We start from the raw sequence: 27911 nt of genomic DNA, 5'->3' as shown, positions 1-27911 counted from the left end.
TGTGTGCAAAAATCAGCTGATCATCACATGCGCATGCGTGTCAGGAACCAGGAGGAGGATCGGGCAACTCTGCGCATGCCAGCCAACATGGCTTCACGGGACACTTTGGACACGCGTGCCATTGGTTCTCCACCACAGTCCTAGTTTTTAGTTCACAGATCTGCCTGCAGAATCCGTGGGAGTTGAGATGAAGAGGGACGTTCCGATTGCGCAACCCTCAGCTAAGGGTAGAAGGCTGGCCAATGAAGTGTTGAGCTTTCCATGGCCGCAGATCTTCAGACCTCGAATGGTGATCTGTCAGAGATGACTTAGTGGAAGTTAGGTTAGATGACCTTTGAGATCCCTTCCAACTTCACGACCTAGAATTCCAGGACAGAGAGATCCCTCGATCTGTTTGCAATCTATAATTCGACAGAGACAGAAGTGGAGCCCAGAAGGAGACTCAACGGAGGAGGAATTCCCCGGAGATATTTTCGAGCTCAACCGGTAAAGGCTCCCTGCGAGATGAACGGATCAAAGGATCTTATGGACTGGGACTTCTCCTGGCTGCCTCCAATTGGTCCTCCCTCCCTTCCTCCTCGTCTGGGCACTGGGCACGGGGTGGGGGGCTCCTCAAGGTAAGAAGCACTTCAGAGGGTTGGCGGAGTCGGGCAGGATGTTGCAGTTCAAGGGCCAGAGGATGTCCAAGTGGGCCAGGGGATTCCGGCAGTGCTCCTCCGCCCCCAGGCACACGGAGCGACAGGGCTGCAAGGTGCCCCCTCCCGGGATGCACTTGGGGACGACGAGGCTGCAGATCAGCAAGCGCAGGAACGGGTAGCACCTGAGATCCCGCAGCACCTGAAAAAGAGAGGGCCGGACTCAGTCAGGGGCTGGGAATTTAGGAATTCCTGGGCTACGCTCTCAAGGGACCAACGCTACCAACGAAGGGTCATTCGTGAGGTTTCCTAGAGCAGCGCTCACCAACTGGGGGTCCGCAAGAAAATCTTGGTGGTCCGCAGAAGAACCTTTGCATTTTTGCATTTTTTAAAAATATTGCACTAAATCAGAGATCCTCAAACTACGGCCCCTGGGCCGGATACGGCCCGCTGAAGCAATTACTCCCGCTCGTTGATAGGATGGGGTCCTTCAGGCACTTAGCTTGGCTGCCTGTTTAGTAGCTCCAGTCCTTCCCTCGGTTCCACCACAAAACCGCGTTCGACTAAAGGGCGCTCGACGAAACCGTGTAGCTGACGTCATCACAGCGTGACAACAGCGCGGAGAAAAAAGCACGCTGTAAATGCTAAACCTAAAATTAACCCCTAAACCTAAACCTAAACCTAAACCTAACCCTAAACCTAACCCTTAACCTAACGCTAAACCTAATCCTAACCCTTAACTTAACCCTAAACCTAACCCTAAACCTAACCCTAAACCTAACCCTTAACCTAACCCTAAACCTAACCCTTAACCTTACGCTAAACCTAACCCTTAACCTAACGCTAAACCTAATCCTAACCCTTAACTTAACCCTAAACCTAACCCTAACCTTAAACCTAACCCTAAACCTAACCCTAAACCTAACCCTAAACCTAACCCTAAACCTAACCCTTAACCTAACCCTAAACCTAACCCTTAACCTAACGCTAAACCTAATCCTAACCCTTAACTTAACCCTAAACCTAACCCTTAACCTAACGCTAAACCTAATCCTAACCCTTAACTTAACCCTAAACCTAACCCTTAACCTAACCCTAAACCTAACCCTTAACCTAACGCTAAACCTAACCCTTAACCTAACGCTAAACCTAATCCTAACCCTTAACTTAACCCTAAACCTAACCCTAACCTTAAACCTAACCCTAAACCTAACCCTAAACCTAACCCTAAACCTAACCCTTAACCTAACCCTAAACCTAACCCTAAACCTAACCCTAAACCTAACCCTAACCTTAAACCTAACCCTAAACCTAACCCTAAACCTAACCCTTAACCTAACCCTAAACCTAACCCTTAACCTAACGCTAAACCTAACCCTTAACCTAACGCTAAACCTAATCCTAACCCTTAACTTAACCCTAAACCTAACCCTAACCTTAAACCTAACCCTAAACCTAACCCTAAACCTAACCCTAAACCTAACCCTAAACCTAACCCTTAACCTAACCCTAACGCTAAACCTAACCCTTAACCTAACGCTAAACCTAATCCTAACCCTTAACTTAACCCTAAACCTAACCCTTAACCTAACGCTAAACCTAATCCTAACCCTTAACTTAACCCTAAACCTAACCCTAACCCTTACCTTAAGTTGAATCGGCTTGCTTTCAAAGCGCTATTTAAAGCGCCCTTCTTTCTCCGCGCTCGCTGTTGTCGCCCTGTTGATGACGTCAGCGACGTGGTTTAATCGGGTGCGCTTTAGTCGAGCGTGGTTTTGTCGTGCCACGCTCTCCTCCCTCCCTCCCTCCCTCCCTCCCTCCCTCCCTCCCTCCCTGGGAGTGTAGGCAGGACTCCCAGGGTGAGCCGTGAGCTCAAGCAGCGCACTTCAGTGAGCGGTGCACGAAACTTTGGGCGAGCTTGCAGAGGGCTGATCTAGCACCTGGGCTGGCTACAAGACAAACTGACAGGCCTGCAGCGGTTCCTTTAAGAATCTTTGGCCTGCCACACTCTTATTAAGGGGGGGGGGATTTAGCAAAGGGTAGAATGTGTTGTTTTCCAAATAAAAAATTCCTTCCTAGAAGCTCAAGGTCATCTTTTGTCTCCCGAACCTTTGCACCTGACCGGAAGCAGCCGGGTGTGGATGTCAGCGTGGAAGAAGGAGATTGGACCATGGGATGGACTGTGGGTGTGGGGGGCCAAGATCGTGAACTTTTAACTGGGTGGGATTCTGATGTCACTTCCAGAGTTGGAATCCCCACAGCACGATGCCAACATGCCTGCCTTATTAAATTGGAACTTTAAGCATACTTTTGCCTTGGACTCTGATTTAATTCTGCATGATATTTGGAACGCTAACACAAACATTCATCCTTGGCTGTCTTTGAGATTTCTAGCTGCAATGGACAGCAGACCGAGGGGTGACCCCGGGGGCTTCTCAGTTTGCCTTGACGCTGACCCTGGCCGCCCAGGCCGCCTCCTCATACACCTGCTGTACAGAAGTCATTCTCATGCACGTATTAGTAGCAAAACGTGAAAATTCCACCCAGTTCTTGGTATCTAATCATGCAATGGGAAATTAACCCTGATTCCTCCATGTGTTGATAGGGATGGAAGTTTGGGGTTTGCTCCCCATGCAATGCCCACCCTGTGGAGTTTCTTCCCAAGGGTTGACCCCTCTTCCCCCCTCTCTCTGCCCCCCCTGGCCAGCCTCGCGCCTGCCCTGAGCCTCACCATGTAGTCTTGAAGCAGCTCCTCAGCATTCTGCTGATGGGGGATCATCAGCCAGATGTTGGGGAAGGAGGTGGAATTGTAGCTGAGACCTTGGCACATTTCTATCTTTATCGGTTCGCAGGCGGCCTCTGCTAGTGGTGGGAGAGAAGGCAACATCTCAGAGAGTAACCAGAATACAATGGTAAAGAGTTGAGTTGTCCTCTGCTTTCAGGGGGAAGAAGACTACTCAAAACAAAAAAAATTGTGGAAAATGGAGGTGGGTTGTTCTCCAAAATTCCCACATCTGGTCTCCTGTTGGTGACTCAGGTTGGTTTTTAGGTTCTCCTCAACGTCATGGGACCAGCTGAAGGCCAGGAGAAAAAGGAGGATGGGGGGGGGGGGCTGGATGGGGAAGAGTGTGGTTGACTCACCTAGGAAGTTGGGTTGAGATCACAGGTGAGATCTGAACTGCGGGCATTGCGATGAGTAGTTCTGCAAATTGGCCAACGAAGGGAGCTTGGTCCATGTAAGGGGACATTACTTACCCACTGAGGTGGAAGAAATGCTGGTACAGTTGACTTCGTCACTTCCATCCGGACAGTTCCTCCAGCTGTCACACACAAACTCCTGGGCCACACACTCGCCATTCCTGCAGACAAATTCCAGAGGTCCACATGTCTCTTGCATGGGGTGAGGGGCAAGGAAAAGAGAGAAGAATTTAGAGAAAAGAATTCCTTGGACTTTCAAGATCAGTGTTTCTCAATTTTGGCAGCTTGGAGATGGTTGAAGGTCAACTCTCAGAATTCAGGGCTGGCTGGGGAATTCTGAGAGTTGAAGTCCACCCATCTTCAAGCTGTTAAACACTGCTTAAGTTGGTGAAGAAGTCCACCCATCTTTAAGCCAGCAAGGTTAAGAAACCCTGCTTAAGAAGATGCCTTCTTGGAGATGAAGTCCATCATTCTTCAAGCCACCAAGGTTGAGGAGCACCGCTTAAGATGGTGGATGTCTACTCTTCCCACATTGTATTTCTGGCCTTTCTCTTTGAAGGAAGCCAGAGATTCCCAGAAGAAACCTAGATTATTCTTGGGCCTTTCTTGAAAATAGCCACCTCAATTCTTCAGTTGAAAAAAAAAACAACACAACCAGAACATCTGGAAAAATGCACCGCAAATAGCACAGGCACAAAGCTCTGCCTTCGGACAACCTGTTGGTCCCAGCTTGGCCAGGAAACACTTCACAGGTGCTCCCTTCCCAACACTTCACTTAGATCCACCGATCTGAAGTCAAAGATTCTTGATGCGAGACTGCTATCTCCTTAATCTCGGCTTGAGGTCCTGCAGAAGCCAGCTGCTCAAAGCAGTGATTTACTAACAGTTTAGATGCTGGCCTGCCAGAGAAGCGGCCATGCGTGAAAGTTAAAAATTAACGTTAGTCTCTCTCAAAGCCGGATTCTAGGCCGCAGTTTACAGAAGGATGAACACTTGGTCTGATTAGATCACCTGCCCACGTGAACTACACCTTTGAAACTTCTGCTGTGGCTTTCTTCCAACGTTTAGGTTAATGTAGTGGAAGACACAGGAGGTTTACGCAATGCTTAAAAGAAAGAAGGAACAGAAGGAAATGCAACAACACGCCTTCAAGAGAATGTCAGAGAAGAGGCCAATTTAGGTCATTTCTTTGTTAATGATTTCTGTCGTTTTCGTGTGTTGTTCAGCTGCCCCTTTGGTCATTTATATCGAAGGCTTTGTATCACTGCAAGGATGATGGGGTGAAGGCAGAGGAGGCAGCATGGCGGTGTCAGTTTTAAAATCCTGCTGAGACTTGGAGGTGTCTTTTGGTGCTTTTGAGATTGTGCAACGTCTGTATCAAAATTTGCACCATTATCCATCCATCTATCTATCCATCTGTCCAACATGACATCCCTTCCTTCCTCCACCCACCCACTGACCCACCCATCCATTCACCTATCCCATCCATCCATCCATCCATCCATCCATCTTCTTCCTTCCCTCCTTCCTTCCTTCCATTCCTCCTTCCTTCCTTCCTTCCATCCATCCTCCCATCCCTCCCTCCGTCCATCCATCCATCCATCCATCTCTTCTTTCCTTCTTTCCTTCCTTCCTTCCTTCCTGCCGGGAATAGGGCGGCATATAAATAAAATGAACCTTGAACCTTCCTTCCTTCCTTCCTTCCATTCCTACCTCCCTGCCTCCTTCCTTCCATCCATCCACCCATCCATCCATTTCTTCTTCCTTCCTTCCATCCATCTCTTTTTCTTTCCTTCCTTCTTTCCTTCCTTCCTTCCTTCCTTCCATTCCTCCTTCCTTCCATACATCCTCCCATCCCTCCCTCCTTCCTTCCATACATCCATCTCTTCTTCCTTCCTTTTCCTTCCTTCCTTCATCCATCCATCCCTTCTTCCTTCCATACATCCTCCCATCCCTCCCTCCTTCCTTGCTTCCTTCCATCCATCCATCTCTCCTTCCTTCCTTCCCTCCCTCCCTCCCTTTATGCCTTCTTCCATCCGTCCATCCATCCATCCATCCATCCATCCATCCATCCATCTATCTCTTCTTTCTTCCTTCCTTCCTTCCTTCCTTCCTTCCTTCCTTCCATCCATCCCTCCCTGCCTCCCTCTATCCCTTCTTCCATCCATACATACATCCACAACTCCCAGAATTTCTCAGCCAGCAAGGCTGGGAACTTATCCACCCATCTTAAAAAGTTGCCACGATTGAGAAACACCGTCTTGTCTTTCTACCCAATTATGTAACTGGATACACAATCTTTCTGCTTGTATAAACACAACCCCACACATCTTGCGGATGGGGAGGACTTCTCAGAAGGTCTTTTCAGTTTGCTTGGGAAAAATGGAACCCTAATTACAGGAATCAAGAAACCAAAACTGTGTTCTGCCTCCAAAAGAAGAGAGCTTGGGAACAAGAGACCACAATGCTTCTCGTGAGACCTGGATGAAGTCCAGCCTTTCTCTGCTTGGCTGGCTCACCCGAATAATTGATGGAGGGGGGAGGAAAAGGGGAGGATCTTTGGTGCTCCCTGAGCTTGGTTGTTTTCTTGCAGATGTTTCATGGCTCAGCTAGGGAACATCGTCAGTGTACTGATACTGTTCCCTACTTTGGTCATTAAACGTCTGCAAGAAATAACCAGGCTGGTTAAAATAGAGACGGAAATAAGAGGGGAATAATAGTATATGTACCATATTTTGCAGAGTATAAGACGCACCTTCCCCACCCCCTAAAAGAGTGTGGAAATGTTGGTGCATCTTATATACAGAATGCAGCCATTTTTGGCCTCCCAAAGCCCCACCCCTGTGTCCTGTTTTTGTGAAAAACAGGTGAAAAATGGGCTGTTTTTTTTGCAAAAACGGAGGATTTTTTGCCTTCCCCCATCCACCAGCAGCACTTTGCAGACTTCAGCAGGACTGGGGGGAGGCAATAACGCCTCCATTTTTGCAAAAAAAATGGGGGCCTTTTTGCCTTCCCCCAGCCCTACTGAAGCCTGCCGAGTGCTCCTGAGGGCTGGGGAGGACGAAAACGTTTTTTTCTTACTTACCTCTTCGAAATCTTGGTGCGTCTTATACACCGCTGCGTCTTATAGTCCGAAAACTACAGTATATATTAACATATTAAGATATTTAAAAGAATAAGAAGGAGGTTTTAGGAATTGAAGGGTGGTAGTAAGGTTATGTGTAAACAACATGAAAAATGAGAATGAAATGTAATAATTATGAGTAACAATATTATGCTTATTTGTACTGAAATGGAGGATACCCAGGTATCCCACCAGTCACACACTGATATGTATAAATAATATAAAATAAAATAAAAACTTGTTTGAAAAAAAAAGAAAATAACCAAGCTCAGAGAACACCAAGGACCCCATAAGAAACCAATATTCCCACCAATGCTGACAGGGAAATCTATGATATATTAACAGAAAGCAACCCACTCCCTTCTAGCACTGATGACATTACCTAGTTGGATAATGAAACGTCTTCAAGAAAACCCCCAAGCTCAGAGAGCATCAAGGACCCCACAGTCCTCCTCCTCTTCCTCTTCCTCTTCCTCCTCCTCCTCCTCCTCCTCTTCCCCCTCCCTTCTAGTACTGATAACGTTACCTAGTTGGGGGTTTTCTTGAAGACGTTTCATTATCCAACTAGGTAACGTCATCAGTACTAGAAGGGAGGGTGGTTGAGGAGGAGGGGGAAGAAGAGGAGGAGGAGGAAGAGGAGGAAGAGGAGGAAGAGGAGGAAGAGGAGGAGGACTGTGGGGTCCTTGATGCTCTCTGAGCTTGGGGGTTTTATTGAAGATGTTTCATTATCCAACTAGGTAACGTCATCAGTGCTAGAAGGGAGGGGGGTTGAGGAGGAGGGGGAAGAAGAGGAGGAGGAAGAGGAGGAAGAGGAGGAAGAGGAGGAGGACTGTGGGGTCCTTGATGCTCTCTGAGCTTGGGGGTTTTATTGAAGATGTTTCATTATCCAACTAGGTAACGTCATCAGTACTAGAAGGGAGGGGGGTTGAGAAGGATAATGAAACGTCTTCAATAAAACCCCCAAGCTCAGAGAGCATCAAGGACCCCACAGTCCTCCTCCTCTTCCTCCTCTTCCTCCTCCTCCTCCTCCTCCTCCTCCTCCTCTTCCCCTTCCTCCTCAACCCCCCTCCCTTCTAGTACTGATGACGTTACCTAGTTGGATAATGAAACGTCTTCAAGAAAACCCCCAAGCTCAGAGAGCATCAAGGACCCCACAGTCCTCCTCCTCTTCCTCCTCTTCCTCCTCCTCCTCTTCCCCCTCCTCCTCAACCACCCTCCCTTCTAGTACTGATGACGTTACCTAGTTGGATAATGAAACGTCTTCAAGAAAACCACCAAGCTCAGAGAGCATCAAGGACCTCAAAGATCCATCCTGAGCTTCAAATATTCTCTTTTCTTCTTCCTGCATTTCTTTTTTTGTTTTCTTTCGGTTTATTTCCCAGGGCAGCTGCCCGTCCAATCATTAACCCCGCTTAGCTTCCCATTCCAGGTCAGGTCTACCCCACTTCTTGGGGGCAAGGGGTGAGCAGATGACTGAGCTGCATCGCTTAGCCTCAACGGGGCCACCATTACCTACTTTCACTCAGGTTGTGGGCACGGTAGACAGCAAAGAACCCATCATCCACAATCTCCTCGTCAGCCACAAACAGGATGGTCATGACGTGTTGGGATGAAGTCAACACTGGAGGCGGATTGGAGTTGCAGAACCTGCAGAGAGCAGGGAAGTCACACTTAGTTCTGGAAATGTGATGGGTCTCTCATTCAAGACAACGATGAATCCACATACAGATGGGAGGTTGAAGAACTAGCTTCGTGGTGCGACTGGAACAATCTGGAACTGGACACACTCGAAACCGTAGAAATGGTGGTAGACTTTAGGAGAAATCCTCCCATACTACCACCTCTCTTACAATACTAGACAACACAGTATCAACAGTAGAGGCCTTCAAATTTCTAGGTTCTATCCTATCTCATACCTAACATCAAAAACGTCATCAAAAAAGCACCACAAAGAATGTTCTTTCTTCCTGGAAGCTCAAACTGCCCCAAGAGCTGCTGATTCTGTTCTACAGAGGAATTATTGAGTCTGTTATCTGCATCTCCGTAACTGTCTGGTTTGGCTCTGCAACCCAACAAGACAGACACGGACTTCAGAGGAGAATCAGAACGGCAGAAAAAACAATTCCTGCCAATCTGCCTTCCGTTGAGGACCTGTAAACTGCACGAATCAAAAAGAGGGCTGAGAAAATATCTACAGACCCCTCGCATCCTGGACATAAATTGTTTCAATTCCCACCCTCAAAACAACATTATAGAGCACTGCACACCAAGACCACTAGACACAAGGACCATTTTTTTCTCTGAACGCCATCACTCTGCTAAACAAATAATTCCCTCCCCACTGTCAAACTATTTACTAAGTCTGCACTACTGTTACTATTAGTCTTCTCATGGTTCCTATCACCCATCTCCTCCCACTTATGACTGCAGGACTGTTGCTTGTATCCTTAAGATTTATATGGATTGTTTCCTAGTATGATTTGATTGCTTATTTATACCCTACGACTATCATTAAGTGTTGTACCTTATGGTTCTTGATGAATGTATTTTGTCCTTTTATGTACCCTGAGAAGTTATGCACTAAAGACAAATTCCTTGTGTGTCCAGTCAAGAAAAAATTCTGTTCTCTTCTCTTCCTTAGGGATCAATGCAACCAAGAACCTGGAGTGAGCATGCCCATCTGGATTATTCCATAAGGAGCACATAAGGAGTGTGTGTTGACCACATCACAAACGACACCATTCGACAACATTTTGGTGTGGCACCAATTATACAGAAGATGATAGAAGGCCGACTCCCCTGCTATGGATACCTATGTCCAGAGAGCAACACCTTCCACTGTGGCCAAGGCTGCCTACCAGCTAGAAGTCAATGGCCAGCGACATCGCGGGCATCCAAAACAAGAGATGGCAAGACATCATCAACAAAGATATGCAAGTCACCATGGAGATGTAGCTGAGTGTGCAAAATGGCATTCAACAGTCCGAAAAGCGGACCCTGCACCTGTGGGAATATCCTAGGAAGAAGAAGAAGAAAGAAGAAGAAGAAGAAGAGGAAGAGGAAGAGGAAGAAGAAGAAGAAGAAGAAGAAGAAGAAGAGGAGGAGGAGGAGGAGGAGGAGGAGGAGGAGGAGTGTGTGTGTGTGTGTCAGAGGTGGGTCCCTACCAGTTTGCACCTATTCGGTAGAACCGGTTCGTCAAATCTACCGAACCGGTTAGAAGAGGTTCCACCAGTGGACCCGGAAAGCAGGCCACACCTACAGAAGAGGTTCCAAAAATTTTTGAAACCCACCACTGGTCCTTGGATATGATTATTCTACACTATCATGCTCATATTTATAAAACTCAGTGCCTCTGTGAAAGGTAAGGATGACTCCTGCGTTTGTGGCGCAATCAGAACATTGCGTGTGTTGAAGTTGTTTTAACGCAAACCAAAGATGCCTTTTAAAAAACAAGTTTACATCACATTCTTATGCATGCCAGTGCTGTGTGCGAGGTCATTTAAGGTGGTTCTGACAAGTGTCGTCGGCATCTTCATATCCGGTCACCTGGGCGGCAAGCCACTCCCATCCGGTCACATGGGCGGCAAGCCACTCCCACAAAGGAGGCCACACCCACAGAGTAGGTTCGAACAATTTTTGAAACCCAGCACTGGTGTGTGTGTGTGTGTGCAAAAGGGTCCAGCTTACCGACCCATGAGGCTGCCGGCCCCCATGGCGGCACTGTCGTAGACCTCCACAAAGTCGAAATTGCAGTCTTTGTGGGACTCGAGGCTGAAGTTGTAGAATTGCAATTGGATCACGTGGTCCACAGGGACGGAGATGTGCCAGAGACAAATCTGGAAGAGAAGAAGTCCAGGAGATGAGTGGAGGGAGGAGGATACGGAGCTCCATGCTAAGATGGGGGTGTCACAAGGGATGGTAGAAATCTGGGTCCCAAACCTTCTCTCCCCCTAGATTTCTTTGAACACGGACGTGTCGTTGGTTGGGGGAAGACAGGAGTGAAGACAAAGACCTCAAAATCATGGGAACTGGGCCTCTTTTCTTTTTTTTGGTTTGAATCTTCATCCACCTGAACATGAAGAATGAATCCACCAGAGAGTTGGGATGGAAGGGTTTGCTCTGCCTCGACCACAGGATCTTGCGAATGGGGCAGTTTTCTCTCCTCCTTACTCAGACTCCATCACTGTAGGAGGCCCATTTTTCTTTAAACCACTAAGGTTTAAATTTCCAAGTGAAAATTTCTCAGACTCAAAATTTTTCTCTACCTCTCTATTTCTATCTAGCTATCCTATCCTATCTGTCTATCTGTCTGTCTATCCTATCATTCATCCATCCATCTTTCTTATCTATCCATCTTTCCATCCCTATCTATCCATATCTGTCTATCTATCTATCATCTATCCTATCATCCATCCATCCATCATCCATCCAACCATCTTTCCTATCTATCTATCTATCTATCTATCTATCTATCTATCTATCTATCTATCTATCTATCTATCTATCTATCTATCATCTATCTATCTATCTATCTATCTATCTATCTATCTATCCTATCATCTATCCATCATCCATCCATCTTTCTTATCTATCTATTTATCTATCCATCTATCCATATCTATCTATCTATCTATCTATCTCTAATCTCTCTAATCTCTCTAATCTCTCTAATCTCTCTAATCTCTCTAATCTCTCTAATCTGTCTCTCTCATCTCTCTCTCTCCTCATCTATCTATCTATCTATCTATCTATCTATCTATCTATCTATCTATCTATCATCTATCCTATCATCTATCCATCATCCATCCATCTTTCTTATCTATCTATTTATCTATCCATCTATCCATATCTATCTATCTATCTATCTATCTATCTATCTATCTATCTATCTATCTATCTATCTATCTATCTCTAATCTCTCTAATCTCTCTAATCTCTCTAATCTCTCTAATCTCTCTAATCTGTCTCTCTCATCTCTCTCCCTATCTATCTATCTATCTATCTATCTATCTATCTATCTATCTATCTATCTATCATCTATCCTATCATCTATCCATCATCCATCCATCTTTCTTATCTATCTATTTATCTATCCATCTATCCATATCTATCTATCTATCTCTAATCTCTCTAATCTCTCTAATCTCTCTAATCTCTCTAATCTCTCTAATCTCTCTAATCTCTCTAATCTGTCCCTCTCATCTCTCTCTCTCCTCATCTATCTATCTATCTATCTATCTATCTATCTATCTATCTATCTATCTATCTATCCTATCATCTATCCATCATCCATCCATCTTTCTTATCTATCTATTTATCTATCCATCTATCCATATCTATCTATCTATCTATCTATCTATCTCTAATCTCTCTAATCTCTCTAATCTCTCTAATCTCTCTAATCTCTCTAATCTCTCTAATCTCTCTAATCTCTCTAATCTCTCTCTCTCATCTCTCTCTCTCCTCATCTATCTATCTATCTATCTATCTATCTATCATCTATCCTATCATCTATTCATCATCCATCCATCTTTCTTATCTATCTATTTATCTATCCATCTATCCATATCTATCTATCTATCTCTAATCTCTCTAATCTCTCTAATCTCTCTAATCTCTCTAATCTCTCTAATCTCTCTAATCTCTCTAATCTCTCTAATCTGTCTCTCTCATCTCTCTCTCTCCTCATCTATCTATCTATCTATCTATCTATCTATCTATCTATCTATCATCTCTAATTATCTGTTTTTTTTCTCTCTGTCTCTCATCTCTCTCATCCATCTATCTATCATCTACCTACCTACCTACCTACCTACCTACCTACGTGCCAGGTCAAATCCTTAGAGGCCGGGCTTCCCCAGAAAGGGGGACAACTTAATGCTGCAGTGATAGAGCTGGGAGGTGGGATTTCTGGGGCAAAATGAGTCCCCAGGGCCCAGGCTTGGCCACCTCAAAAGGCCTTCACTCACCTGTAGGTGTGGGTATGGTTTGGGGTAGTTTGGGGAGAAGAACTGTCCCTCCAAGCTGGTCAAGGTCCCACCACAACCTGGAAAGAGACAACCAACACCATAGGTGGTCATGGATTTACCTTACTGGCACTTGGCTGATTATACTTGCAGTGTCCTCCCATCTTTTTATTTTTTTCCAATTTCTTCTCCTCCTCATGCAAGGCAGAGGCACAGCAATGTTTCTTGCTTGCATGGGTTCCATACCTGTATGCTTGGCACTACAATTGGCTTCATCTCTATTGTCCAGGCAATCCTGGTGACCATCGCACACAAAGGCTGGGAAGAGGCAAAGTCCCTGGTCACAGAAGAATTCGTCCCAGGAGCAGTTCTCTGGAATAAATAGAATTAAAGGTTCAGAGCAAATCCAGTCTACCTCAGAACTGGTTGCAATTATAGCCATAGCAGTTCGACTTATATACCGCTTCATAGGGCTTTCAGCCCTCTCTAAGCGGTTTACAAAGTCAGCATATCGCCCCCAACAACAATCCGGGTCCTCATTTCACCCACCTTGGAAGGATGGAAGGCTGAGTCAACCTTGAGCCGGTGAGATTTGAACCGCTGAACTGCAGATAACAGTCAGCTAAAGTGGCCTGCAGTACTGCACCCTAACCACTGCTCCACCTTGGCTCCCTTCTTTTTTGAGATACTTTGGGAAATGTAGCTTTGCAAAAGTATGAAGGTGAAGGAGAATAAGCAAGGAAAAAAGAGGAGGAGAAGGACAAGAAAAGAATAAGGAGGAGGAAGAGAAAAAAAGAAGAAAAATAGAAAGAAAGAAAGAAAGAAAGAAAGAAAGAAAGAAAGAAAGAAAGAAAGAAAGAACGCACCAATCCTATCATTACTTCACTCGTGATGCTCACGGAACACGGTCTTTATTCTACCTATTCTAGGTAGAACCTGTTCTAGGACACTTACTGTATTTTTCTGAGTATAAGACACACCGGAATATAAGACGCACCAAGGTTTTGAAGAGGCATTTTTTTAAAAAAGTAGGTAGGTAGATAGAGGGATAGAGAGGGAGAGAAAGAGAGAGAAATACAGTAGGTAGGTAGAGAGAGAAAGAGAGTAGTTAGGTAGGTAGGTAGGTAGATAGATAGAGGGATCGAGAGGAGAGAAATAGAGAAATACAGTAGGTAGGTAGGGAGAGAGAGAGAGTAGGTAGGTAGGTAGGTAGGTAGGTAGGTAGGTAGAGGGATAGAGAGAGAGAAATAGAGAAATACAGTAGGTAGGTAGGGAGAGAGAGAGAGTAGGTAGGTAGGTAGGTAGATAGATAGAGGGATAGAGAGAGAGAGAGAAATAGAGAAATACAGTAGGTAGGTAGGGAGAGAGAGAGTAGGTAGGTAAGTAGGTAGATAGATAAAGGGGTAGAGAGAGAGAGAGAGAGAAATAGAGAGAGAACTACAGTAGGTAGGTAGGGAGAGAAAGACAGTAGGTAGGTAGGTAGATAGATAGAGGGATATATATATAGAGAGAGAAATAGAGAGAGAAATACAGTAGGTAGGTAGGGAGAGAAAGAGAGTAGGTAGGTAGGTAGATGTTTCCAGATGTACTTATCCATGTGCTGGAGAAGGAAATCGCTGACAATCTGCAGCACCTAAGACTTTGTTTCTGCTGGCACAGCACTTGATCAATGTAGGGTAACTGAGAGATCAACCATACTAAAAATATGTCTTCCATTCCCCCCTATTTGACTAACAGAGAGATTAGCTGTCACCCTTTCCCTGGTCATACTGGGCCATGTTATTGCACTTACAGATTTAAATATTGTTGTCTTCTACGTGGTCAGTGACTGTTTATTTATATTTTATTTTTTTAAAATGTCATTGGAAATTGGTTCCAGTCTCTTTCGTGTCATTACCATTATTTTAGGGACCGAAAAACCATTGGTACCATGTTAAAAAAAACCCCAATTCCCTCCCACCCCAAAAGCAAGTTTCCACCAGGCTGAAATTCATCCCCACTCAGGAAACAGCTGGAACTTACTTTCACTGGGGAGGATGGCTCGGTACCTCGCCGTGAAGCCCGAGGGAGCAACATTATCATCGGACACAAAACCAACTACAATCTGGTTAGAGTTGGTGTTGATAGTCGCTGGAGCTACAGTGCCACAATACCTGCAAAAGTCACCACATAAGCAAAGGATCAAGGAGCTGTCCACCACCCCCACTTCCCCCTGGAGCGATATCTACAGATAGTCCTCTGTTGTGGCCCAGCAGGTGCCGTTGGAGCTGCCACCAGACTCCGACAGCGAGGGGCCCTCTGAGTCGGCTGTGGAGGACCTTGGATAGGGTTCCGACTCCGAGCAGGGCGCAGAGAGGCTGGTTGGCCACCAGGAGGGGCCTGAGCCTTGGACCAGTGGGGAGGAGACTAGGGAGAGTGAGCCGGAAGCCAGTAGTGAGTTGTTCCTGGATGCACGGCATCGAAGAGCTACTAGGCATCAGGAACAATTATGCAATTACAGGAGGTAATTGTGCTCAGCTGATGGTCATTAGGCTCCTCTCCAGACTATAAAAAGGCTACTTGTGCACACGCCCCTCTTTGCAGAAGTCAACACAGGATTGAATGTCGGAGAACATTGTGTGAGCTTGGCAGGCTGGATTGCTGCCAAGCCTTATCTGTGTTTAATGCTGCCCAAGCTTGTCTGTGTTGGGTTGCTGCCAAGGACCTGTTTGTCTGTTAATTAAATGCTGTAATTTATCTCTGGCTCGGAGTGTGCTTTGGTGTGGAACGAGGGGGGGTCAGAACAGTCCTTGTTTAGTGACCATTCACAGTGGTGACCATATTGAAAAAAATAACTTCACGATGACCAATCCTCATGGTTATGACCTTCGCAGATCGGTACAACAAAGCTGAAATAAGATCCTAAGCATAGCGGTGGTTTCCATTAGTGACCGCTTCACTTAACGACTTAACCTTTCCGTTTTTCCTTTGGCTGTTGGAGGTCTGATTCCCCCATCCATCAAATAGTGTTAGTTGGGAATCAAAGTGAGATTTTTAGGGCTGAGGAAGAAAGACAACACCAAACTGGATGAAATGTTGGATTGCATTCTTGATCATTTCATTGTGTTTGTAAACAAGAGGGTGTTTTTTAAAGCAATTAAAAACTATCCTCTTAAGATTTACAAGGTTCAAAAGGAAAATGCAGAAAAGCCGATGACGTTTGAAAGATTAAGACATCCACTCGAGACAACGGACACCAAGGTTAATCGCCTCCTGCTTGTTCCTTATTAGAATTTGAGTGGCCCTTGGTGGGATTGGACGGCATAAAAATAAAATGAACAAATCAATAAGTAAGGAAACATTTCCAACTCTCGCCACCAGGGGGACCATAAGCAAGAATAAATAATCTTCCTTAGTGGTTGTTCTATGTACTTCATACAGGATATGTTTTTCTGCATTGCTCTTATCCAATTCACTGGTGAAGCTGTTAAAAAGCAAATACTTTCTGGATGTTGGCTTGTCTTAGTCGTCTGGATGGAGGATCCAGGAAGTGTTCTAACCGAGGCTTCCCAAGAGCATGAAGCAAACTTCTCATCCCGACAAAAAAACCCTCTTATTAATTGACTGTGAATTCTGTTCGTTCACAGCCAGCGAAGTCTTTCCAGGGGGGATTTACAGTCACAGACCTTATCCGGCTTGGAGAGCTGCCAGGCCGAGATCTGCAGAACTTGGCAAGGAGCCTCGGAGAGTCACGAACCAATGAAGAGAACTAATTGTCTCCTGCAAACTCCACTCCCCTTTCGCTCCTCTTTCATTTCCTCTGGGAGGGGCCATTCATCGTCCCCCTGTGGCCTCACTCCCAAGTCGACCCCTGTTCTTTAGCTGTTCTCTTCGTCTGGAAACTCTGCGCATGCGCACACTGGGAACAGGCTCCAGTTGTTCTTCTGCCTCATTGATGTCTGACTCTGAAGGCAGCTGATAACTGGCATATGTCCCTGGCCCCCTCTCTGCCTCTGACACAGAGCCCTCCTCAGAGCCTTCCCCAGACTCCAGGACTGGTTCCACCCCAACCTCCTCACTGTCCGAATCTGCTGCCAGCTCTGCTGGCCACTGGCGGACCACGACAGGAAGCTAAAATCCATCCCATCTCATGGACCCCAGCTAAACGCACATAGACACACAGATGGCAAGTCCAGGCCGCCTCCTCTCCAAGGCTTTCTACCTACCTGGTGCTCCTGTCCCAAAGTGAGAGATTATCCGACTCCTTGTAGATCTCCAGCCAGTCGTAGAAGCACAGTTCGGAGGCCTCCACATCCATGGTTTCTATTTTCAGCTGAATCACCATCCCCAACTTCACTTGGATGTGCCAGTAGCAGAGGGCATTATGCGGGTAGGGATTGGGGTAGTTGGGAGAGCTGAAGGTGCCCCCGGGGCCTCCAAGTTCACCTCCACACACTGCAGAAGAAGGAGGAGGCAGAGAACAAAGCAACTGAAATGGAGCTAGCAGAGTGTTTGAATGGCCGGATGCCTTTATTGTCGCCAGGGTGGAGTTTTGTTCAGCAGATATATATTCCCAGCGTGCCCAGAGAGAGAAATATTTGCTTCTACCTAGGATTGAACTCCCGGCCTCCTGATTGTGAGACAAGAGCCCCACCTCTAGGCCACCGCACCACTCAAGAAATTATATACAGTTATATAGAGCCAAGGTGGCGCAGTGGTTAAATGCAGCACTGCAGGCTACTTCAGCTGACTGCAGTTCTGCAGTTCGGCTGTTCAAATCTCACCGGCTCAGGGTTGACTCAGCCTTCCCTCCTTCCGAGGTGGGTGAAATGAGGACCCGGATTGTTGTTGGGGGCAATATGCTGACTCTATAAACCGCTTAGAGAGGGCTGAAAGCCCTATGAAGTGGTATATAAGTCTAACTGCTATTGCTATTGCTATATAAAGCTACATTTTAAAATAGGCTGATTGATAAGAATGGAATACATGTTCTATATGTTTACTATCTAGGCTACTTATCCAAGGAAGCCCAGCATTGGCTAGGTAGAAGAAGTCTGCCTTTCCTCTTGTAGTAAGCCCTCAAGCTGGACACTACGAGATCCAGCGTCAATCAAGGAGCGCCACGGACAGAAATCCCCAGACCAGACAAACCAGGTTAGAGAAACAGCGTTAGCAGTAACTGGTACTCACCAGGCCCTGGTTTTGTGGTTTCCTGCAGTTCTCGCTGAGATGGAGCCGTGGTGGAGATGGGTTTCCAAGAAGTCCTCCTGACCGAAGCGAAGGTGGCATTGGCCACGTTGTGCCCAAGGAAAGTCTCAAGAGTGGGCTTGCTTAGAGGAGGGGGCTTTAGCCCTGCCTCCAGGGAAGAAAAAAAAAGAGAGAGAGAAATTGACCAGGAAAAGAATGAAAGCGAAAGTTTCCCCACATATGTGCTAGTCCTTCCCGACTCTAGGGGGCGGTGCTCGTCTCTGCTCCAAAGCTGAAGAGCCAGCGCTGTCCGAGGACGTCTCTGTGGCCGGCATGACTAAACGCTGAAGGCACACAGAATGCTGTTTCCTTCCCACCAAAGGTGGTTCGCGCCGACAAAACCGCACCGATAAAACCGCGACGTCGACAGCGCGCCCACAAAGGCGCGCCGACAAAAGAGCGGTGACAGAAGCGCGATTACGGTTAAGGTAAGGGTTAGGGTTAAGTTCAGGGTTAGGTTTAGGGTTACCTTTAGGGTTACCTTTAGGGTTAGGTTTAGAGCGCGCTTCTGTCGGCGCGCTGTTGTCGGCGCGCTTCTGCGCTCATTCGTCGGCGCGCTTTTGAACTCGCAGTTTTTCCCCCGCGGTTTCGTCGGCACGCTTTTGTCCAGCGTGCGTTTGTCGGTGAACCCTATTTTTCTACTCGCATTTTTACATTCTTTCGAACTGCTAGGTTGGCAGAAGCTGAGACAAGTAATGGGAGCTCACTCCTTTACACGGCGCTAGGGATTCGAACTGCTGAACTGCCGACTAATCACTCGGCAGAATCAATCAGATTCAATCGGATTCAATTAGAATCAATCGGATTCAATTAGAATCAATCACTTTCTAATTGAGAAGCTCAGCGGCTTAGCCCCTGAGCCACCCCGTCTCATATGGGATGGATGAAGCAAGGGTGTCTCTTCAAGGCTGAGCTCCACCAGAAGGTCCGATGTAGCTGCTGACATGAAGAGAACAGGCCTTCTCAGCTTACCTGGACCTGGAAAATAATTTCCTCTTGTGCGTTGAAGAATGTTGGCTTCTTAGAATTAAAGTGCGTGGCCTTCGGGGTCTTACTAGCACGAAAGGAGCAAAGGGCAGACCCAGCCCTGATGCCCTGCCTTTGTTGCCTCCTTAGCTTCAGGGAGACGACATCAGGGTGGCCACCACCAGCTACCCTCAAAGCAAGCCCGTATTGGCCCAGGATGGGCTTAAATGACAGGAATGCCCCTCCGAGACCCCACCCCTCCATCCAGAACTTACGGTAGGTGACTAGGATGCCCACGAGCAAGGCCAGGAGGAGGAGGAGGAGAAGGCTCAGGACGGTCACACAAAGCCAGGAGAATTTGCAGTCTGGCTTGAATTTCTTGCTGGCTTCCTCTTGCACTTGTTGAGCTGCAGGGTAGGGAGAAGCAGGTTGGCCATCATGGTACCCCTACGACCTCCCACTCCCTCCCCCCCCAGCTGTTCCGATGACCTCTCGTGATAGCCTCAAGAAGCCTTAAAAGAGCCAAGGTGGCGCAGTGGTTAAATGCAGCACTGCAGGCTACTGCTAGATCAGCAGGTCAGCGGTTCAAATCTCACCGGCTCAGGGTTGACTCAGCCTTCCATCCTTCCGAGGTGGGTAAAATGAGGACCCAGATTGTTGGGGGCAATATGCTGACTCTCTGTAAACCGCTTAGAGAGGCCTGAAAGGCCTATGAAGCGGTATATAAGTCTACTGCTATATTGCTATTGCTAAGAAGGACCTCTGGAGGTGAGACTGGAGCAGAAGACCTTTTAGATGTTGCTCTAAATAGTTTCAGAAATCCAGAGGAATATGTTGCCAGGCTTGGAGGCTTTTCCTTTCTTCTTTCCTTCCTTCTCCTTATCTCTCCTTCTCTTCTTCCCTTCCTTCCCCTCCTATCTCTTTCCCTTCCTTCCCTCTTCCTCCCTCCCTATTTTTCTTCCCCTCCTCTTTCTCCTTTCTTCCTCTCTCCCTCCCTCCCTTTCTTCCCTTCCTATCTTTTTCCTTCCTGCTTCCCTCCCTCTCTCCCTTTCTTCCCCTCCTATCTCTTTCATCTTCCTTTCTTCCCCCCTCCCTCCCTTTCTTCCCCTCCTCTCTCTTTCTCCTTCCCTCCTTCCTCCCTTCCTCCCTTCCTTCCTTATCTCTCCTTCCCTTCCTCCCCCTCCTATCTTTCTCCTTCCTTCCTTCCTCCCTCCCTCCCTTTCTTCCCTTCCTATCTTTTTCCTTCCTGCTTCCCTCCCTCTCTCCCTTTCTTCCCCTCCTATCTCTTTCATCTTCCTTTCTTCCCCCCTCCCTCCCTTTGTTCCCCTCCTCTCTCTTTCTCCTTCCTTCCTTCCTTCCTCCCTCCCTCCCTCCCTCCCTCCCTTCCTTCTTCCTCTCTCCCTGCCTGCCTGCCTGCTGTCGGATTTCAGCTCCCATATTTCTCATTCACTCGAACAAATTCACACAACCCCCCTGGGCAGCATAGCTCTGGATTCCTCTGTCTCAGGGAGATGGAAGTTGGAGTCCATCCTACCTGGAGAGCACCAAGCTGTGGAACGCCATTAGAACAGAAATGTGAGCTAACAACCCTGGAGTGATGCACCCCCAAACCATCTCCTCTGTAACAATTAAGAGATTTCTTCTATCCCATCCTTGCTTCAGGACAACTCAAGACAAGATTCACAACGCTCCCTTTTTCCTAACAAGAATTCCCTGGCGTGGAGTGTTGGGCTAAAGAAGACTTGAACTCATAACCTCTTGGTTTTCTAGTCCAGCCTCTTCACTTTCACACCCAACTGACACCCCCCCCCTCCATCCTGCTGGGTACTGTTGTACCGTCTTAGCACCCCTCCAAAACATGGACTTATCGATACCAAATCCATTGGCGGTGAGTTTGGCATCTCTGCCCTTCTCCTCCTCCGGCTGGTTCTGGGTCAGCTTCTCGGCGTCCTCCTCAAACACGGGGTTGGAGAACTCCATCAGCAAATTCGATGGCAAAGACAAGATGACCGTCTCCTGGGGCATAGAAAACGGGGCTTTTTTAAATCTGTTTTCCCAAGAATAAGACTCCTGGGGATATTGAGGGTGAAGCATAATCTAAAGTTAGAATACTTGATGTCACATATAATAACGGCGCCAAGGATTGCTTTTCTGCAATATCGGAAGAAAGATAGTATTCCACCAGAGGGATTAATAATCCCCAAAATATTTGATTGTGCAGAAATGGACGAACTCATGTTAAGAGTTAAAGGGAAAGGATGATTTGGAGTATTATGCGGTATGGGAGAAATGGTATGAATGGATAAACAATAGAAACAAGAAATGGAAATGTATATAGGGTTAGAAAGCTTGGAAATAGAATGCATATAATGTATACATATGAATATTAAGTCTAGTTGTATGAATAACGCCACAAATCTGTTAAATATGTGATAGAGACATGTAAAGAAAAAATGTGCAATAAGAATAAATATGAAAGAAAGAAAGAGAGAGAGAGAGAAAGAAAGAAAGAAAGAAAGAAAGAAAGAAAGAAAGAAAGAAAGAAAGAAAGAAAGAAAGAGAAAGTGGGGCATTTTTGAATCTACCCTGTTTCCCTAAAAATAAGATCTCCCCGGATAATTAGCCCAATCGAGCTTTTGGGCACATGCGCTAAGATAAGGTTGCCCAACTGGATTTCTATGCCTAAAATGGGACTAGAACTCACTGTCGCCTGGTGACTGGCTCAAAGTCACCCATCCAGTTTTTGTGCCTTAGGCAGCACTAGAACTCACTGTCTTCTGGTTTCTGACTGGGTGCCTTGGCCGAATCAAACCAGACCAAACTGGCTTTTTGTCCATATCACGATTACGGCATCAGACCGAAAGCCCCAAGGACACAATTTTGGACCTGAAGTTGCAATGACTTTGACCACTGCCCCATCTCAGCCATGCTATTAGGGTGAACCTCAAAGGTGGCATCTCCTCCAAAATTTTAGGCTCTTCCTACTCTCTGCCTTGTCACAGCCTTCTCCCACTGCTCCAAACACAAACAAGGCCAATTTTTGCACTGGACAAAGGCCAGTGGACATTCAACACTTACTTATTGGGTTGTGAAAATGTTCGTGAGGGCATCTGCCCCCTCTTAACCGCCTTATTGCCATCGCAGTAGCTTTCCAGCCAGGGACAGAAATGGAATTGGAATCTAGGGTTAAACATCTGCAAGGCCAAACGTTTTGATCATCCTTTGACTTTCCTTTCTTTTCTTTTTTTTAGCAGATTATTTTTTATTATTTTTCCCCTTCTACAACACCTTACAGTCATTACATCAACATTGTTATGTCATCATACCTGTACATGTATATAATATTTCGCTTCTATATTTACACACCTTTATACACAGTTCTATATATATATGTTGCATTTGTGCTGATAAATAAATAAAGGGAGACTAGTATAGATCTATTTCAAGCTATTTAGCTCTCATCAGCTAGCCATACCCTTACTGGGATTCGAACCTGTGCTGTATTACATATTAAGCAGTTGTGTTAACCACTAAGCCACAAGGTTCTCCTCCTTTATCAGCTGAGCCAGGGAAATAGGTATGTATTTAGTGTCACAACCCCTGGTATGCCCAAATATGGGAGGAAGCATACTGCTTCTATATATATATTTATATATAGTTTTTTGGCTTAATTAATTTTATTCTTGTTTTGCAGCCATTTGTACCAATTGTTCCAAATTTCATAATATTCCGACTCTTCTTTATCTTTTAATTTCAGTGTTAATTTGTCCATCTCTGCACAATCCAAAGTTTTTTTTTTATCACTAATTCGTCCGAGGGGGGTATTATTTTGTTTCTAGCATTGTGCAAATGCTATTCTAGCTGTAGTTAGCAGATGTATTAATATGTACTTAATTTTCTTTGTATATTTCCCTTTGACTATTCCCAGTAGAAAGATTTCGGCTTTGTATTTTATCTGTTCTCCTGTAATTTCTTGCACCCATTTCCAAAATTTTATCCAATATTCTTAAGGAACTTGGCTTGTAATGAGGTGCTTACTCGCCACAAGGCTCCTTCCTCCTCAGGGATGAGCAGCCCTCCATAAATAAAATAATAATTTCCAGAGATCCGGGAAGTGAGGATGCCAGAAGACTGAAAATCAGGAGGAGAAAGAAAAGAGATGTGCGCATGGGTTTTTTTTTATAAACCAGCATGGCTTTCCAAAGGCAGTTTCCACTTGGGGAAGGGGCTAAGCAAAATCTTTGGGTGCTGTCTTTAACGGGGGTGCCCCAGGAAGTCAAAAAAGGTCATTATGATGGCCACAAAAATGCAACACTCAAGGGATTGGACAATGGACGTCCCCTGGTCCCTGTTGGGTGGAGATACGGAGCCCAAAGCCTCCTGAGACAACTGGTCTTCCGCCTACCTGGTTTTGATTCTGCACCTTTGGGTGAAAGTCGATCTTGGTGAAGTCCTTCATGGCCAGGAAGGAGGCTGGGGGATACGTGGAGAGGATCCCCGCCTGCCTGGGGCTGCCACATGTTCCCCCTTCCTGCGGCATCTGGCTTTCTGCAGTGGCAGCTCTCCCAGGAACCTCTGGGCATTCAACGGCGGACCAGAAGTTCTCCTCCTTGGTGAAGGATCCCCCAAAGGGTGAGATGAGGTCTGCAAATCGATGCCCTTTTGCCCTCCCGGTGAAGGCGATGGGTTAATTCAACCAACCAGCCCTCATCTTGCTTTCAAGACCACAGCCCATCCCTGGCCAGCCGAGCCTTGGGAGAAGGGACTGGCTAAGCTGCTGGGAAATGAAAGAATGCGCGAGCATGAGAGCCACCAGGCGCCCCGGTGCCTTAATCCAACTCAGCTGAGGACTTCGCCAGGTCAGAGGCCCTGGCATGGGCTACGGGGCTCTTAAAGCTACAGTGCTGCCCAGCCAGACCAGGGCAACAGAAGGAGCAAAAACTCTCTCGAAATGGATACATATTATAGATATAGATACACACACACACACACACACATATCTATATCTATATCTATATCTATATCTATATCTATATCTATATCTATATCTATATCTATATCTATATCTATATCTATCTATCTATCTATCTATCACATATATATATATATATATATATATATATATATATATATATATATATATATATATATATATATATATATATATATATATATATATATATATAGTGGGATGCTAGAAAAGGGGTGGTGAGAAATAGTTGCACAGGGTAGATTACTGTTAAATATAGTGCGAGTGTCATGAAGGATTCTATAAACAAAGAAAACAGGGTGGCCACGTTCTTCAAACTGAGTAGAGTAGAGTAGAATAGAATAGAATAGAATAAAACAAATATTGGAATGAAGAATATAGAGTAGAGTAGAATAGAATAGAATAGAATAGAATAAATATTGGAATGAAGAAAATCGAATCGAATCGAATAGAATAGAATAAATATTGGAATGAAGAATATAGAGTAGAGCAGAGTAGAGTAGAATAGAATAGAATAGAATAGAATAAAACAAATATTGGAATGAAGAATATACAGTAGAGCAGAATAGAGTAGAGAAGAGTAGAGTAGAATAGAATAGAATAAATATTGGAATGAAGAATATAGAGTAGAATAGAATAGAATAAATATTGGAATGAAGAATATACAGTAGAGTAGAATAGAATAGAATATAGAATAGAATAGAACAGAACAGAAAAAAAATTTGAAATGAAGAATATAGAGTAGAGTAGAATAGAATAGAATAGAATAAATATTGGAATGAAGAATATAGAGTAGAATAGAATAGAATAGAACAGAACAGAACAGAACAAATATTGGAATGAAGAATATAGAATAGAGTAGAATAGAATAGAATAGAATATTGGAATGAACAATATTGAGTAGAATAGAGTAGAGCACAGAACAGAACAGAACAGATATTGCAATGAAGAATAAAGATTAGAGTACAGTGGAATGAGTAGAATAGAATAGGAATAGTGAAAAATTGTCTTTTTTCAGAGCTGTTGTAACTTTGAATGGTCACTAAATGAACTGTTCTAAGTCGAGGACTATCTGTCACATGATCACAGTTCAGGCCCTTGACAACGGGCGTCTATTTCTGACCAGTTACACCATCGCAGGGTTGGTGTGCGTGTATTTGCGGGAGCCCCATTTCCGATCTTCCCAGCCACCTCCCAACGGCAAGCAAAACCAACGGGAGGGTCCCAGATTTCCTCGAACGCCCGTGCGATTCACAGCAACGTCAGGCGATTCGCTTAACAACCCCGGGGAGGGGGGGAAGGGTCACCACATTGGCTGCGGTTCACTTAACCGCCTCCTTGCTTAGCCACAGAGATTCTCTTTGGTCGTAAGCTGAGGAGTCCCTGCCCGTCCTTGAGTGCCAAACCTCTCTTCCGAACCGTTGCGTCAAAAGCGCCATTGCCAGGGCAGCTCTTTCCGCAGGACCGGGCGTGTTGCTAAGACGCCCACATTCCACGCGGCCCGTGAAGCCATTGCAAAACCGTTCTGGTCTCGTTCCAAAGCACAGGACAAAGAGATCCTTGTTTGCCTGCTCAAATTGTTCGGGAAGGAACGCCGGCTCCTTACGGACTCTCAGCTCTGTTTTTCAATCATTAATCCGCAACCCCCCCCCCCACCGGCTGCCTCGGCCTCCGTAATCTTCCCACCGAGGCTAGTTCACCTTTGGTGAGCCGCAGAGGCAATTAACTCGGCCAGGGTGTCCCGCTGGGAAGGATCAGGCAAGTTCCAGAAAAGGGGGAAACTTAAAAAAAAAAAAAAAAACCTGCTTGTGTAAATTTATTTATTTATTTATTTATTAGACTTACATACCGCTTCGTAGGGCTTTCAGCCCTCTCTAAGCGGTTTACAGAGTCAGCATATCGCCCCCACAGTCTGGGCCCTCATTTCACCCACCTCGGAAGGATGGAAGGCTGAGTCAACCTTGAGCCGGTGAGATTTGAACCGCTGAACTGCAGATAACAGTCAGCTGAAGTGGCCTGCAGTACTGCATCCTAACCACTGCGCCACCTCGGCGCCAAGCTGCAGGGGACGAAGACAATCGGATGTCACTTCAGCTTGGACTACTACCTCAACCCTTCAGAAGAGTAAAGTCGCTTCCCCCAAGACAGTGTTTCTCAACCTTGGCAACTTGAAGACGTCTGGACTTCAATTCCCAGAATTCCCCAGCCAGCGAATGCTGGCTGGGGAATTCTGGGAGTTGAAGTCCAGACGTCTTCAAGTTGCCAAGGTTGAGAAACACTGCCCGAAGAGATAATACAAGGCCACACAGCAATAAACAGGCTTAGAAGGAAGCCTGGACTTACGACCACAAGTGACCCCATTGCTAGGCGAGACCCTTAAGTGAATTTTGCTCCATTTTATAACATTCCTTGCCGTTTTCGTTAAGTGAATCATGGCAGTTAGGTACGCAGCTGTTCAGACAATCCGGCTTCCCCATCGGCTTGGCTTGGCAGGTGGTCGCAAAAGCAGATCACGTGACCGTCATAAAGGCGAACCCTGTTGCCAAACATATGAATTTTGACCACGTGACCCTGAGGAAGGATGCTTCAACAGTGGTAAGTGTGAGAAAGGGCCGTATGCCAGTGCTGTTGCAACTTGAAACGTTCACTACAGGTTGTAAGTTGGGACTCTCTCTATAGTTTCTTGAATTATCTCAAGAAATTATAAATGGACTGCACATTTACATTGCATGTGTCCTGTAGTATTAGGTGCTGCTTCTCTATAATTTTACTAATGTGCAAACCCGCCATTCTGGGCCCAACGTTTGGGAAGCCAGGCTCTGCTTATCACAAGCCAGGACAAAGCGTGAGTGACGGAGGAGTAACACCTCCTTAAAAAACCTTGGTCCAGCTGGCCCGGCTGGGAGCACCTGGTAAGGGCCCCTTCCCAGGGTTACAGGAGAAGACGGTCAACGGTTTTGAAGGTGGAAGAGGGCTCTACGCCCCAACGGCAGATCAAGCACCAGAAACCATCGTCTAGGAGAAGGGAAACTCTGATTACAAACCTCCACTGCCTTGTGGCTCTGTCCACTCCTGGAAAAGGCTTCAGGCGTCAGCCTCCAGGCAAGAGGTTACTTGAGAGACCGCCTACTGCCAATTACCTCCAATAGACCGATTAGATCCCACAGATTAGGCCTCCTCCGAATTCCATCTACTGGCCAGTGCCGACTGGCGACCACCCGGAGGACAGCCTTCTCTGTGGCTGCTCCGGCCCTTTGGAACGAGCTCCCCGTGGAGATTCGGACCCTCACCACCCTCCAGGCCTTCCGCAAAGCCCTTAAAACCTGGCTGTTCCGACAGGCCTGGGGCTAATGAGTTTTTTTGTCCCCCCTCGAATGGTATGGTTGTTGAGTGTTTTAAATTGTGGTATTGTTTTGTTTGTGCTCTTTTTTTCTTATTTGTACCCACCCCCCCCACCCTCCGACTTGGTTGTGAGCCTCCCTGAGTCCCCTCCGGGGAATAGGGCAGCATAGAAATATAATAAACTCAACTCAACTCAAGATCCGGAGCCGGAGTCCCGGAAGCAGTTCGTGACTGTGTACAACCACATTCTGGTAACTCCTGTGAAGCAGCTGGAACCAACCGTATCAGCTCTGCCGTTCCATTGGACTAATTCAGCCACGTGGAGAGGAGGGATTTGCTGCTTGGGTAACGGTCTATTCTCCATATTAATCTATCCAGGCCTCGTGCTCTGGAGAGGACACTCCAGCTTTGCATACATCCCAAACACAATACCATAGTCTTTTGAGACTGAAGGATGCCAATGC

General features: G+C 46.1%; 1 protein-coding gene across 1 annotated transcript; it reads right to left on the bottom strand.

Annotated features, from left to right (window-relative positions):
• On the bottom strand, positions 1–23655 carry MFRP (membrane frizzled-related protein). The gene is made up of 14 exons (XM_032228776.1): positions 23521–23655; positions 20990–21131; positions 19391–19522; positions 17129–17357; positions 16335–16386; positions 14924–15147; positions 13587–13626; positions 13170–13389; positions 12927–13003; positions 10645–10793; positions 8470–8604; positions 3891–3994; positions 3351–3497; positions 1–857 (listed from the first exon to the last, which is right to left on the bottom strand). The coding sequence occupies exons 1-14, from the start codon at positions 23653–23655 to the stop codon at positions 613–615; spliced, it is 2031 nt and encodes a 676-aa protein (XP_032084667.1). The 3' UTR covers positions 1–612.
• Positions 23656–27911: the final 4256 nt, after the last annotated feature.

Source organism: Thamnophis elegans, chromosome 13 (genome assembly GCF_009769535.1).
Source record: "Thamnophis elegans isolate rThaEle1 chromosome 13, rThaEle1.pri, whole genome shotgun sequence".
NCBI lineage: Eukaryota > Metazoa > Chordata > Lepidosauria > Squamata > Colubridae > Thamnophis > Thamnophis elegans.
This window is presented reverse-complemented; position numbering and strand designations above follow the sequence as displayed.